Source organism: Nyctereutes procyonoides, unplaced genomic scaffold, assembly GCF_905146905.1.
Source record: "Nyctereutes procyonoides isolate TBG_1078 unplaced genomic scaffold, NYPRO_anot_genome, whole genome shotgun sequence".
Taxonomy (NCBI): Eukaryota; Metazoa; Chordata; class Mammalia; order Carnivora; family Canidae; genus Nyctereutes; species Nyctereutes procyonoides.
Window position 1 is genome coordinate 8,124,551 of NW_026575030.1, and position 13,220 is coordinate 8,137,770.

General features: G+C 38.3%; 1 protein-coding gene across 4 annotated transcripts in view; it reads right to left on the minus strand.

The window, feature by feature from the left end:
- Positions 1–1,234: 1,234 nt before the first annotated feature.
- CUNH2orf76 (chromosome unknown C2orf76 homolog) overlaps positions 1,235–13,220 on the minus strand; it is a 47,563-nt gene continuing 35,577 nt past the window's right edge. For all 4 annotated transcript variants that reach the window (XM_055316296.1, XM_055316299.1, XM_055316297.1 and 1 more), the window contains 2 exons: positions 9,279–9,360; positions 1,235–1,408 (listed from right to left, as the gene is read on the minus strand). In XM_055316296.1, coding sequence (XP_055172271.1) covers positions 1,332–1,408; positions 9,279–9,360 — 159 coding nt within the window. In that variant the 3' untranslated portion in view covers positions 1,235–1,331. The remainder of the gene's footprint in view (positions 1,409–9,278; positions 9,361–13,220) is intronic.

Here is a 13,220-nt window from a genome sequence, read left to right on the forward strand (position 1 = left end):
TGTCGGGCTCCTGGTGCATGGAGCCTGCTTCTCCCTCTGCCTATGTCTCTGCCTCTCTCTCTCTCTGTATGACTATCATAAATAAATAAAAATAAAAAAAACAAAAACTTCTGTTGTTTTAAAAAAATAAATAAATAAATAAACATGGCTCTACTAAGTCTCTCAGCAAAGTAAAAAAAAACATATTCTTATTATGTTAACCAGACTTTCAAAGCTGATTTTTTTTCTTAAGTTAGCCTCTACCACAATGAAACCAATATGCCCTACCAGCAATTTTAAGGTTCTTAGAATAATTCTAGAGCCAAGTAACCCCGTGGAGTTCTGATTAGATATACATGCTGGCTGAGAGGTCCCTTTTGAAATCCCTACTCTTCAGGTACTGGTAGTAGCCATTATCAGTTATTTTGAAAGAATGTATCTTCCATGACTTAGACTTGTTCTCAATGAACAATTTTCTTCCAGAAGTGCAAACATCCTGCTACCTTCTCTCTCCAAAGAAATGAGTTTGGTTCTATTATAGCTGCCCCTAAAGTAAGGAAACATAACTCAGGGAGGAAAAAAAATTCAGCCATGTTATTTGTGTGGGATGAAATATGAAAAAGAAGAAGAAACCCTCTTATATCAGAAAACCTCTCTAAAATACACACAATTCAATTCATGCATGGTGGTGTATCATCACGAGCAAAAGGTAGCACTGGTAGTCATGAGAGACTCCAAATCTCTGCTAACCCAAGACAGTAACAGTGTACAGTGGTTCTGATAAAACTATGAGAAAAATACAAAATGAACAGAATGACCTTAGTCTTATAATCTTTTTAAAGAACCCAACATGCAACCCATCCAAATAACCCCTAATTTCAGAAAAATAAGTTATGACTAAAAGAACCAATATTCCATGATTTTTTTCTTTATTTGATACAGAGAAAGAGAGAGAGAGAGAAAGAACAGGGGGAGGGGGAGAGGGAGAAGCAGACTCCTCACTGAGCAGGGAGCCCAGTGTGATGCAGAACTCGATCCCAGAACCTTGAGATCATGACTTGAGCCAAAGGCAGACACTTAACCAACAGAGCCACCTAGGGACTCCATGGTGAGTGGAGTGATTTTTGGATAACTATTTCTTTTACTTTTTTTTAAAAAGCGTTTTTCTCATAAATATACTATTTTCCAACAAGAAAGAAAAAGGGCAGACCTGCAGAAGGAGAAAACACAACAGACTTCAGCTCAAACAGGAGTCTGAGATTAATTTTTAGTGTATTTGTCAATTTCAAAAACTCACTAGTGGAATAAAGAGCTTAATACAGGTATGCAAAAAGGAAGACCCCAAGAGGTTTTCACCAGGATGAAATGGGATTAGCTTTGTAGTTCTTATAATCTTCTTCACAGAAGAATGCAATTTCAGTTTCATGAGCTGAAAAAAAAGACAATGGAAAAATTTTAATGTAAAACTAGATCTTAAGCAAGTATTGAAATCCATATTACTCTGATTCAGTGTTTCAGATGCCTAAGGTGAGAAAGATGAGCTACTTGTTTGGTTTCACATTTCACCAAATCAACAAGAGGCATCAGCTGTCTTTATATGAATTTAGAATTAAAATAATTTAAAAGTAAAAAGAAAAAAGAAAAAAAATTAAAAACAAGAATGAGTACAAGACGCTGGTTTCCAGGAAACCATAAAATTACTCATGCTATAGTCCCCTTAACAATCCTAGAAAATAATCGCTTATTTTTTTTCCAAATATGCTGCTCAGTTACAGAAGGAGGAGGGAAAATGCTTTTTTTCCCCCTCTGAAATTAGCCTGTAGGTATAATAATTTAATACTTAGAAGATCAGTAGAATACTTTACAGATCACTTTACATTCTCCCTCATGACCCATCAAAATATGTGTCTGAAGAAGTTAATTTTTTGCCTGCTTATGACTAATTCATGAGGCTTCAACAATATGCAAAGTGAAAGACACAAATTGGCTTCTCCCGCAATACCTTCAAACACCTCTAATTATTCACAGGGGATATGGCACAGCTAAAGGACCCGCAAAGGAGCAGAGCAGTCACAATTCTTTCAACCTAGCAGGTCAAGGACTCCGTCTTCTAAAACAATAAGTCAGCAACATTATTAATTCAGACTGGAGACAAATCTGATGGAGAGCCTTCCAATTATTAAACATGCAATTCTTGAAGGTGTGCGCCAACAAGTTCCACATTCATTTTTTTTTCTAAATTAAACCAGAAGTTAATACAGTCTGCTTAGCTTTTACAGAAAGAGCAAAAGGGCCTGCAGACTCTCGACAAGAAAACAGACAAGATTATTTGTAATGAATACCGATCACTCAATTAACATATCCTCTAAAAACAGCCAAGTAAAACTCTTCAAGCCAAATAAATAGAATACTAGGGAAAGATGCCAAGGATTACCACTGGTTTCTTAGTTTACCAAACTCATCTCATCACTAGAATTTATCACAAAAGAATGAAATGAAGGAGCTTAGCATGACATTTCAGGTAAAAAAAAAAAAAAAAGGCTTTGCTGATTTTAAGAATATCAGATTTATTGTTTCTCAATCATGAGTGACCCATGCTCATTACAGAAAATACAGACGTGTTGAAAGAATAAAGTCACCCATTGTCTCAGATCCTCATTCCAGTCCCAGTGCATCTTCAAGATTAAATGAAGATTAATCTTGATGAAAATCAGATTGCAAACTCTCGGCACAGTGAGCCTAGGGGTGGGATGGGGGCCGAGCTGAGACAGAGAATCGGTAAGGAGGGGCTGGAGACAGATGAACCCTAGGCAAACAGGAAGTTCATGTACAGCTGAATTTTACAAGAAAAGCACATTTGAAAGACAGCTAAGAGGATCCACACTTGGAATCAGTAAAATGCTGAAAAGGGGGCTTCAGAAAATTCAATATTCAAAGAGAAGATATTTCGAGATTTATTCCCTTATATAAAAGCTCCTGGGGTTTCCTTTTTTGAAGGGAAGCCATCCCAAAGGTAGACCTATGTCATTTGCAAGTGCTGCTAATCATCCTCCAAATGGAGAACAAGCTAAGAAAGCACTCTCTTCTTCATAATCATAATGCAAGGTTTTATCTACGAAGTTGCTATTTACATACAGAACTTTACATAGTGCTTTGCCCACGCAGCACTTTGCTCAATACACACTAACTGTAATTACAATTTTCACTTACAGCAGTTGACATTTATCTGTACCCCTTTTGAGAAACGAATGCATCATATAGTTCCTCGGGATGGTAATAATAGGTTCAGAATAAGCTGAAGAAAGGACTGACAAAGCATTTTTTTGTTTTGACATGTAGGTTTTCTTGGGTCTAATTAACTTATAGGTCAATTCCTTGCTTATCTAAAGTTTTTATATGCCATCTCTCACAATACATGCTCAAAATGGAATCCCCCAAGATAAAGATTTTCAGATGAATATCTTTTTTTCAGAAAAAAAAAAAAAAAGCAAACAAGACTGACAAATGGATTAAACTCCAATACTTCACAAAGGCTGATAAAACTTAAACCCTTCAAAAATTGGAAAACAGCACACAAATTCAAAGTGGGTTACTCTGAACAGTCAAAAGTAAGGCCTAAAATGTATTTTAAACTTTAGTAATGTGGTCCTCAAACAGAATGCTTTTGAAAATTTGTAAAATTCTGTTGAAAATGCTTGAGGATGATTTCCTGTAATTATACCACAAATTTACTTGCCAATTAAAGTGAAAACAAATTACAGAAGATTTTCAAGACCTCTGTATAATCACCCCTTCGGCCATTATCCCTTAAATTCTTGCTTCCTCGATTCTATTTAAAATGGCTCCAGAAGAACCCTCAGGAAGTCTACTGTGTGCCAGTCCCCTAGGGCACCTGATTTTAAATTAAATGTGCTGCAGGCGGCAGGGCACTCAGGTGCATAGTGCCCTGGCAAGTGAATCTGAAATGAATGTAAAATCTAAAATCCAATAAATACAGTGCTGGATTCATCCCTTTGTCTTACTATCAAATGAAATCAAGTAAGAACTCTCCAAATACTGTGCACCCTTTTCATACTGACTTTCAAGTTTAATGAAATGAATGCAAGCCAGGACATTCAAACTTGGAAAATGAAATGAATAATTTTATAATGTGTCCAAATAGGTCAACCCCATACATATACATCTTTCTCTTTTCATTCTTCATTTTTTTCATACTTTTCATTTTTTTCATTCATCTTTAACAAGAAAATAATAATGACTTTAAATAAAAGGATGTAAAAAAAAAACCCAATGTTAAATGGTAAATCTCAAGAAAAATTCAAGGCAATATACTTAAGCTCTTAACTATTTATTCCAAAAAACTCACCTATCGATGAGGATTTATTGCATAGTTTCAAACTCCCTAGCCTGTACTAGTAGGCATGAAAGCCACAGTAACTGTTATCTGAGAAGAGAGACCTATACATGTGCACGGATTCTGTGATACAGACAATTAATGATCAGGCCAGGCTGTAATGTGATAATAATTGCAGGTTATTGGTCAAAAAAGAAAAAAAAATACAGAAAGAGTGAGGTCTGGTTTCTGCAGCAATTTGAGACCAAAATAACAAAGTTTCACCCTTTCTCCTGGTCCAGGAGTATGTCCCATCCTTCCAAGGGTCATAAAATCCTAATCTACAAATTATTCAAAACTACACTCACAGCTGAGGTTTTTTTTTTTTTTTTTTTTTTTTTTTTCAGCTGAGTTGTTCTTCAGTTTGCACCAAAGTGATCTGGCCAAGAGTTCCCAATCACAGTGTTTTATTTTATATTTGCTTCAAGCATTTGTTTTGTTTTGTTTTGTTTGATCAAGGGGCAGAGAGGATTTCAAACAAGTTTGAAGAAAACAGATAATAAAATAAATCTAACCTCTGATAGACTGGACACTGCCCTGTGATTCCCACAATGATGAGGGAACGGTAAAAAGGAAGGACAGTCCAGACCCCTTGTTCTGGAATCCCAAATTCACCTACTTTCCTGAGTACTGTTGTTTTGGTGTTTAAGGTAAAGAACAGCCCCTGTAACACGCCGTGAAGTGAGGAAAGCATGTGGGCCCTAAGATATTACTACTCCAAAGAGAATGGGAGAGACCTGAACGTTCAGGAAACACAAATCAAACAAGATCTTGATGAAGTGAGAGCCAAAGAATCCTACAATAATAGCTATACATCTGAGATAATCAAAAGGTGCGGGGCACAAAGTCAGGGTTATGGTTGTGGGCAGACGACAAGAGTTGACACACAAAATGAAAACAGACCACAGGGGAGCTTCGGCATGATTACAGGACCAGGCTTAATGCACAAAACTCTTCCCTCGGATAAGCACTTATGGTTTGGTCCATGGTATCTTGTTTTAAAATCTTTCCAGTAAAACACAGCTGGCTTGAAAAGAGTTACCCTGCCACCATTTTCCTTAGGAAAGAGGATTCAAAAGATAACAGTAGTAGAATGAGATGAAATGACATCCCCAAAATACTTACATGCAAATTTACCACTTAGGGGAATTAGTCCACAAAACTATAATCATTAATGACAAGGTAAAAAATCTTTAAATTACAAATAACAACTCTAAGTAAAGCTTTTTCTTCTTCCTTCCAAAAAGCAAATCTTTTTATTTATGTCCTTTAGCTCTGAGTCCACAAGCAAAAATGTGCCCCGACGTCAGGCGCAGAATATACAATTGGGATCTGCAATGCAGATAAAAGGCCAGAGCAGGAACTGGAGAATTTCCTTGTGAGAAAAGAGATCTTCAAACAAGTTTGTTCCCCTAATTTCCCCTGCCCTCCAACACACACAGTCCTTCTCTTCCTTTCATGAATTCTGCAGGAAAGTCAAATGATAAATTTGTTACATTGGCATCATTCCCATGGCAACTGGCTGTGATGGCAGAGTGACAGCTCTACCGAAGGATCAAGTGGTAAAAAGGGAGAGTGATGACTTAGAATTTTTCCCTTAAACCGCTTAAAAACCTAACCTGACACTGCACCGAGGGAGGGGAAATTTCCCTAGAAAAAAATCACACACTTTGACCGTCATTTTTACAACTTGACTCCCAGTCAGAATTTTTTGTTCCTCTCCAAGGACCATCGCCTCCTTCCCCGTGTGTAAGCGAAGCTTCTTCAGGGCACAGCCACACTGGCTTCAGGCAACACGGAGGGACATGCACAACAGAAAGCCACTGGGGCTGTGGGCTTGCCAGGGCGGAAGGGCAGGGTAAGGTTCTCACACCACCCTCAAACCAATAGGGAACTCGTGAAAAGAATCAGATTCTCATCAAAGACCCGTGGCGATGACGAGATGAGTTTGATTCTTACCTCTACAGGGGGCTCATTACACAAGTCTGAAATTAACGACAGTGAATCCAACAATTCAGGTTTTTAATAAATTCAAAACATTTGCCAATCGCTTTCTCTAAAATGGCTCCCAAATACGTATTTCTGAGGGTCTCCACGTGCATTGTTCCAGATGTTTTCATGTCGTGTTTTTTTTCCACTCATCTCTTAGGACAACACTTTGAAACAGGTTTAATTGCTTCTGTTTTGTTTTACAGAAATCAAAACAGAAGTTCAAAAATACTAAATGCCTTATGAAAGGTCACAAAATAAGTAAAATGTGCAACCCTCACTCAAATCAATTTTCTCCAACTTTAGGAGTCTATTCTTTGAAATTGGGTCCTTAATTTACAAATAGTACAAGTGCGCTGTAGAAAAATTTTATATTACAAGAACAACTATATAATAGCAAGAAGGAAAAAAAAAATCGCTTGCCATGCCACCACTGCCCAGAGAACTATTTCTACAATTTTGTTACATAATCTTTTCTTCATATACGCCTATAGATGTGTAAATATATACCTTCTTAAACAACAATGGTATCACACAACACATTCTATTTCCATTCAGTAAAGAAAGCTCTACATTGGTGATTCACAAATGAGGAAGGTGAGAGAAGCCCGCCACCCCTCTGAAGGCACATCTCAACCTCAGGGGTGACACAGAGGTTGAGGAAGCATATTCCTGTTGGCCTGGTTAACAGTTGCAACAGAAAGTTAAGAGTGACAAAGTCTTATTGGCCAACTTGACCTACAGGAAGTTAGAGGAAATATATGTTCCCAACAGTGGTACAAGAGAGTATCCACTTCCCAACACTCTCTTGGATACTATCACTTTTTTTCATGTCTGCGAGGCTTAAAATTACTGCCTGTCCAAGGTCACCCAGCCCGTACACAGCAGAATCAGGCTGTAAACCCCACGCACTCTGGCTCTGGTCTCTAATTCTTAACCACGAGACTAGGATACTACATAAAATAACATCTATCTTCATGTGCATTTCTCTCCGGACTAATAAGGCTGACCTATTTTTCATGTTAGCTATTTCTTCCATCAGTAGGATTTCTGATCTTTTTTTCAAGCTAATTGTAAGAGCTTTTTATAAATTCAGGCTAATGACTTTCTGTCATATGTGAAGTATATTATTGTATAGTTTAGTGCTTCTCCTTTTAACTCTGTTTACATTTTTTTAGTTTTTATGTAGGCAAATCTATCATTTCTCCCCACTTTATTACTCTGCCTTCAAGGTCGTGCTTAGAGAGCTCTTCTCCCCAAGATCAGGAAACTACTAAGCTACATTTTATTTAAAATTCTTTTTTTTTTTTTTACATTATGACATATAATCCATCTACAATTTATTTTGAAATAAAGGTTGAGATATGGGATCCCTGGGTGGCGCGGTGGTTTGGCGCCTGCCTTTGGCCCAGGGCGCGATCCTGGAGACCCAGGATCGAATCCCACGTCGGACTCCCGGTGCATGGAGCCTGCTTCTCCCTCCGCCTGTGTCTCTGCCTCTCTCTCTCTCTGTATGACTATCGTAAATAAATAAATAAATAAATAAATAAAAAATTAAAAAAAAAAAAAGGTTGAGATATGATTTAAATTTTATTTTCCCAAATGCTTTGGCAAATGGGCCATTTTCTGGCTAATTCATTCTTACCCCCCTTCTTTGAAAGGTAAAAACTTTATCATTTTGTGAAATCTTAACTTTTTTTAAGTTTGTTTCTGATCTTTTCCATGGAGTTTTCAATCCCTACATCAATACCAAACCAGTCTGTTATAATAATTATATCTTTATGCTTTAACAACAAGCAGGCCTAACTTCTAGGTGCCACTTGCTATAGTTGAAATAGTAGCATGGGAAGAAATAAATGCTAAAATAAAAACTGTTTTCAAATAACAGCGATCTTACATATTTATAATATGAAAAGACACTAAAGGTAGCTCATGGTAGACAAACAAGGAAAGTAAGTCTAAGACTTTGTAGCATGTTATTTAAAATCCTATTTAAAAACAAAACAAAGCAAAACAAAAATCCTATTTAAATTAGAAGACTTGTCAGGAACCCACTTTAGCCACACATCACTCAAAACTGAATTCCTGACATATGTCACTAAAATAACTCAATAGAACACCTGTCAAAAAAAATTGTAAGGCTTCCTAACATGAACCTCACTCTAGAGTGCCCCTTAACCAGTGTGTATAAGTAAGTGTGATCTGTGCTGTTTCATTAGAGTCGCCAACCACAAAGGTATGTCAGGGGCATAGCATCTTCAACAGCTCACAGTCTTCGTAAATCTTCATTCCTATTGCCAGATAATCTTTAGATGTACATACACAGAATTAGAGTGACATCTAATGGTGACAATACATGGCACATGGCGTTTCTTTAAAACAGAACTACTTGCACACTGTAGGTTGAAAAGCTAACTCGGGCCCCCTTCTAACTGCACACACGGGGCTCCAATTTGAAATTCCGTGACTCAGAGGGCCCTGAGTGAACTACAGGACTATTAGAAGTCACGCTGCATGTTATACAAACAACATCTCACTTCATTATTCCACATTAGTTTTACCAGGTCCATTTCTCTCAAACCATCAGTTCACATGATGCTGATAAGAGTAAGTAGGCTATTAAGTGAGTAATAATCTGTCAATCACTTAAAATAACCCTCAGCAGAATTCTGCGCTTACCTGCAGAAAAGAACTTATTTGCATTCTGCACATTTGGAAAGCAGATATCTCCTGCCCTCAGTCAAATGATCTGAATGTACATCATTCTCATCCTCCTCCTCTGAATAATTATCAGGGAGTGTAAAGAGCACCAAGGGTAGCATTTACTTTGCGGTGAGTTATCCAAACATCATCAGCCCAGCATCAGCAGAGAGGGGAAGCGAGCACCCCTCCAGTACCATACCACGTTCTTTCTCACCGATTCCAGCGGCTTGCAGCGTGCTGTCTTCTTTCAGCATGAGTGTATCATCATCTTCCAGACTCAAAACAAGCTCATTCGTCTAGAAAGAAAACCTGCATCTTATCAGTACTCGTAGGTGCTTCATATTTGGTAAGACTTCTCGAAGACACAGAATAATGTTACTCTGGATCACAGCAATAACCAAAGTCACATGCTGTTCCCATCACTGTCAGGGCAGAAGCAAATGGATGTGAGTGCCTACTATGTGCACAACTCTATAAGCACTGAGGAGACAGTGCCCTGGCATAGAGCTTTGGGGCTGGGTCTGGACAAAACTCTGGGTTCCACTCATGCCCCCCTAAATGTTCTAAACAAACTACACAGCCTCTCTGAGACTCAGTTTCTTCCCCTGTAAAAAAAAGGAAGGGGGCCCTGGGTGGGTCAGTTGGTTAAGCGCCCAACTTGATTTTGGCTCAGGTCATAATCTCAGGGTCATGAGATGGAGCCCCATATCAGGTTACAAACTGGCCCAGCATGGAGCTTACTTAAGATTCTTTCTCTCCCTGTCCCCCTTCCCACACCATGCTCCTCAATCTCTAGCTCTAAAAAGGGGGGGGGGGGAATGAATCTTCTCTTTTGCCCTGGGGTGAGCATGAAATGAAATGATGTACAGAAAACCGTAAGGGAGTATCAGCCACAGAGCAAGGCCTCTCCATGTTAGCTGCTGCTCTTCTGTGGCTGTCATCCTCCTCTTCCTCCTCATCTCATCCTCACAACACACTAGGTGTCAGAGAAGTTGAGAAACAGACCCAGAGGGTGTGCCTGGGTGGCTCAGTAGGTTAAGCGTCTGCCTTTGGCTCAGGTCATGATCCCAAGGTCCTGGAATCCAGGTCCTCCTCATTGGGCTCCCTCCTCAGTGGGAAGTCTGCTTCTCCTTCTCCTTCCTTCCTTTCTCCCACTCTCTACTCTCCCATCCTCCTACCCCCCACCCCACCCCCACTTGTGCGCACACGCACACATTCTTTCTCAAATAAATAGGAAAAAAATAAATAAATAAGTAAAATAAATAGGTAAAATCTTAAAACAAACAAACAAAAAACCAGACCCAAGAGTATATGGAACTGAGGCCTGAGCTCTGATCAGTATGACTTTGGAGACAAGCAAGTTTACCTTGATGGCCAAAAGTCTATGTATCTAAAAACTTTGCCCTACCTAGTAAACACCTGCTCCGATGTCATATTAACTTGATCCTGTGTCATACTGACAGTAACCTTTCTCTATGAGGTTTGGGATGGCGGTGGATGAGTTTGCCCTCCAATGAAATTTACAAATCCAGTTAAACATTATAACTATAGGAGAAGATTTTGAGTTGATATCTGCCCCTAAAAAGCATAGAGGTGACCACTAGTTAGACAAACCACCTGTCAGCCAGAATGTAGCTGCCTAGCAATATAGTCTATTTCTAGATGGCTAAAAGAGAACAGAAAGGCCACTCCAGTAGCCAAAATAGAAGGCCCAGAAGCCATGCTCCACAGACCATAACTTCACCCACTGGAAAGTACAGGGCTTTGACCTCCAGAGCACAGAAATTAAGGGGGGGGGGGGTTATTTGTTTTGTTTTTTAAGATTTTTATTTATTTATTTTTGCAAGACAGAGAGAGCAAGAGTGCACACACGAGCAGGGGGACAGGCAGAGGGAGAAGCAGACTGCCAAGTGGGGCTCAATCCCAGGACTAAGATCATAAATAAATAAGTAAAAATAAGAAATACATAAATAATAAATAAAATGCACAGATCTTAAGGGGAGTTCAGTTCAATGAGTGTGGACAACTGAATGATCTTCACTAGCATTCCAAAGTTTTCTTAAAGATCTTGGACATTTCTTATAAAATTTATTCTAGGATATGACTTCTTCCTTTCATAAACTTTTAACAAGAGTAGCTATCTGCTTTCCAAACTCACAAAGAAATTAGAGTTTTTATTTTAAATCATTTTAATAGGAATTATTCTGACTCTGCAAACAGCCCACTGATTATAATCCATAATACATACACAAGTACATTTTCTTGATAACCATAAATCATATTATGGTAATTACTTGCACTGTACTATTGATTCATCTATTCAATAAAAACTGAGCTCATAGTCCAAATAGGAGGCTCTCGTGAGAAGGTATCCAGGCAGCTTTTTATTGCAATAATGGGAAGAAATTTCTGTGGATATCTGGTAATTAAGAAAGCCTCTAACTGTAGAATATTAGGGGAATGGGGAATATGCCTTTCGTGATTAAGTTCATGAAGATATGGGAGTCATTTGGAAGTCTCTTCCTTTGGCTGAGAAAGGGAACTAAAATCACAGCTGGGTTGGAAAACTGATGGGCTGGTCCCACGGATGCTGACAAGTCCTACAGATGCGGAACAGAGAATGGGAAGTAGAAGCAGCTGGGGAAATGAGAAAAATGTCTGGAAGCTGGATAAAGCACAACGAGGGCTTTTGGGTAAAGTTTTTCTGAAGTTTTAAAACTGTATCTTTAAAAATATAACAACCCCTTTCCTTATAAAAGCTAAAGAGAAAATGTGAAGAATCATCCCCAGGAGGTATATAGTCTGTACTTAACTAGAATTGTTATGGTTTCGATGAAAATTTATAAAGCCAGGTTCTAGAAACATTCTAAGCAACTTAATTTGTTTTGGGAATCCCTCTTTTAATACATTGCTCAACTGGAAAGATAAGCCCTAATTCTATAACTCTAACATGCCAGGTTGGAACATGTGTTTATAATATAAGAAACCATTCTAAGAGATTTCCAAATACATGAGGAAATGATACTTGATTTAAGTATCATAATATCAATTATTTGAATATTACAGAATTAGGTTTTCATTTGGAAAATATGAGCATATGAACAAGCCCAACAATGTAAAAATGCAACATTGAGTAGAGAATGACATGAAATATTCTACAACTTTTTCAAAGAGTATATTGTTTCATTATAACTTTATTTCGTGTGTGTGTGTGTGTGTGTGTGTGTGTGTGTATGTGTGTGTGTATTTTCCCCCTATGAGAAACCCACACTTCCTATTCTCCACACTTTAGAGACAAAGTTATAAACCCACCTGGCCGAGAAAAGAGAAAAAGAATGATGACTATGGCCGGACACAGTGGACATTCTAGTACCCATACAAAGTGCAGATTCCACACCACAACTCCCGACACATGTGAACACTAAATTTTAAAGCATCTGACAAGGGATATTGTCAAGTTTGTACATATAACCTGGGTATAAAAAAATAAAGTTACTAGAAAGAACCAGTCCTGCCCTTGATTTTAGTCTAGTGAAACTGATTTTGGACTTCTGGCCTTCAAAAAACTGTGAGAATAAACGTGTGTTGTTTTAAGCTACAAGGAAAAAAATGTTTTTTGAAGTTTCTAAGTCAGAGTCGACAGCCATACCCTCATGCCATTTTCTTTGTACCCTCTGGTATACAGTTATTTGAGAAAGCTGAATGAGTTTATGTTGGGTGTCCAGGACTAGAGAAAACAATGAAATTAGGTGAATTCAAAAATAAATACTTGGGGCACCTGGGTGGTTCAGTCAGTTAAGCAGCTACCTTTAACTCAGGTCATGATCCCAGGATCCTGGGATGGAGCCCCTCATCAGGCTCCCTGCTCAGGGAGGGGTCTGTTTCTCCCTCTCTTTCTATGTGTGCTTGTGTGTGCTCTCTCTCTCTCTCTCTCTCTCTCTCTCTCTAATAAATAAATAATCAATCAAGAAACACTTAATTCAAAAATTGTTACAGAAACACTCCTATGAATGAGGCATTATGCCAGCTATTGGAGATATGAAGAATAATTACGGACCCTTGCTCTTGAGTAGTTTGTATTACAGAATTACAGAATAAGATAATGGCTTTAATGAGGAGTCAATGCAAAGTCACTGAGATTCAAGAAAAAAGATTG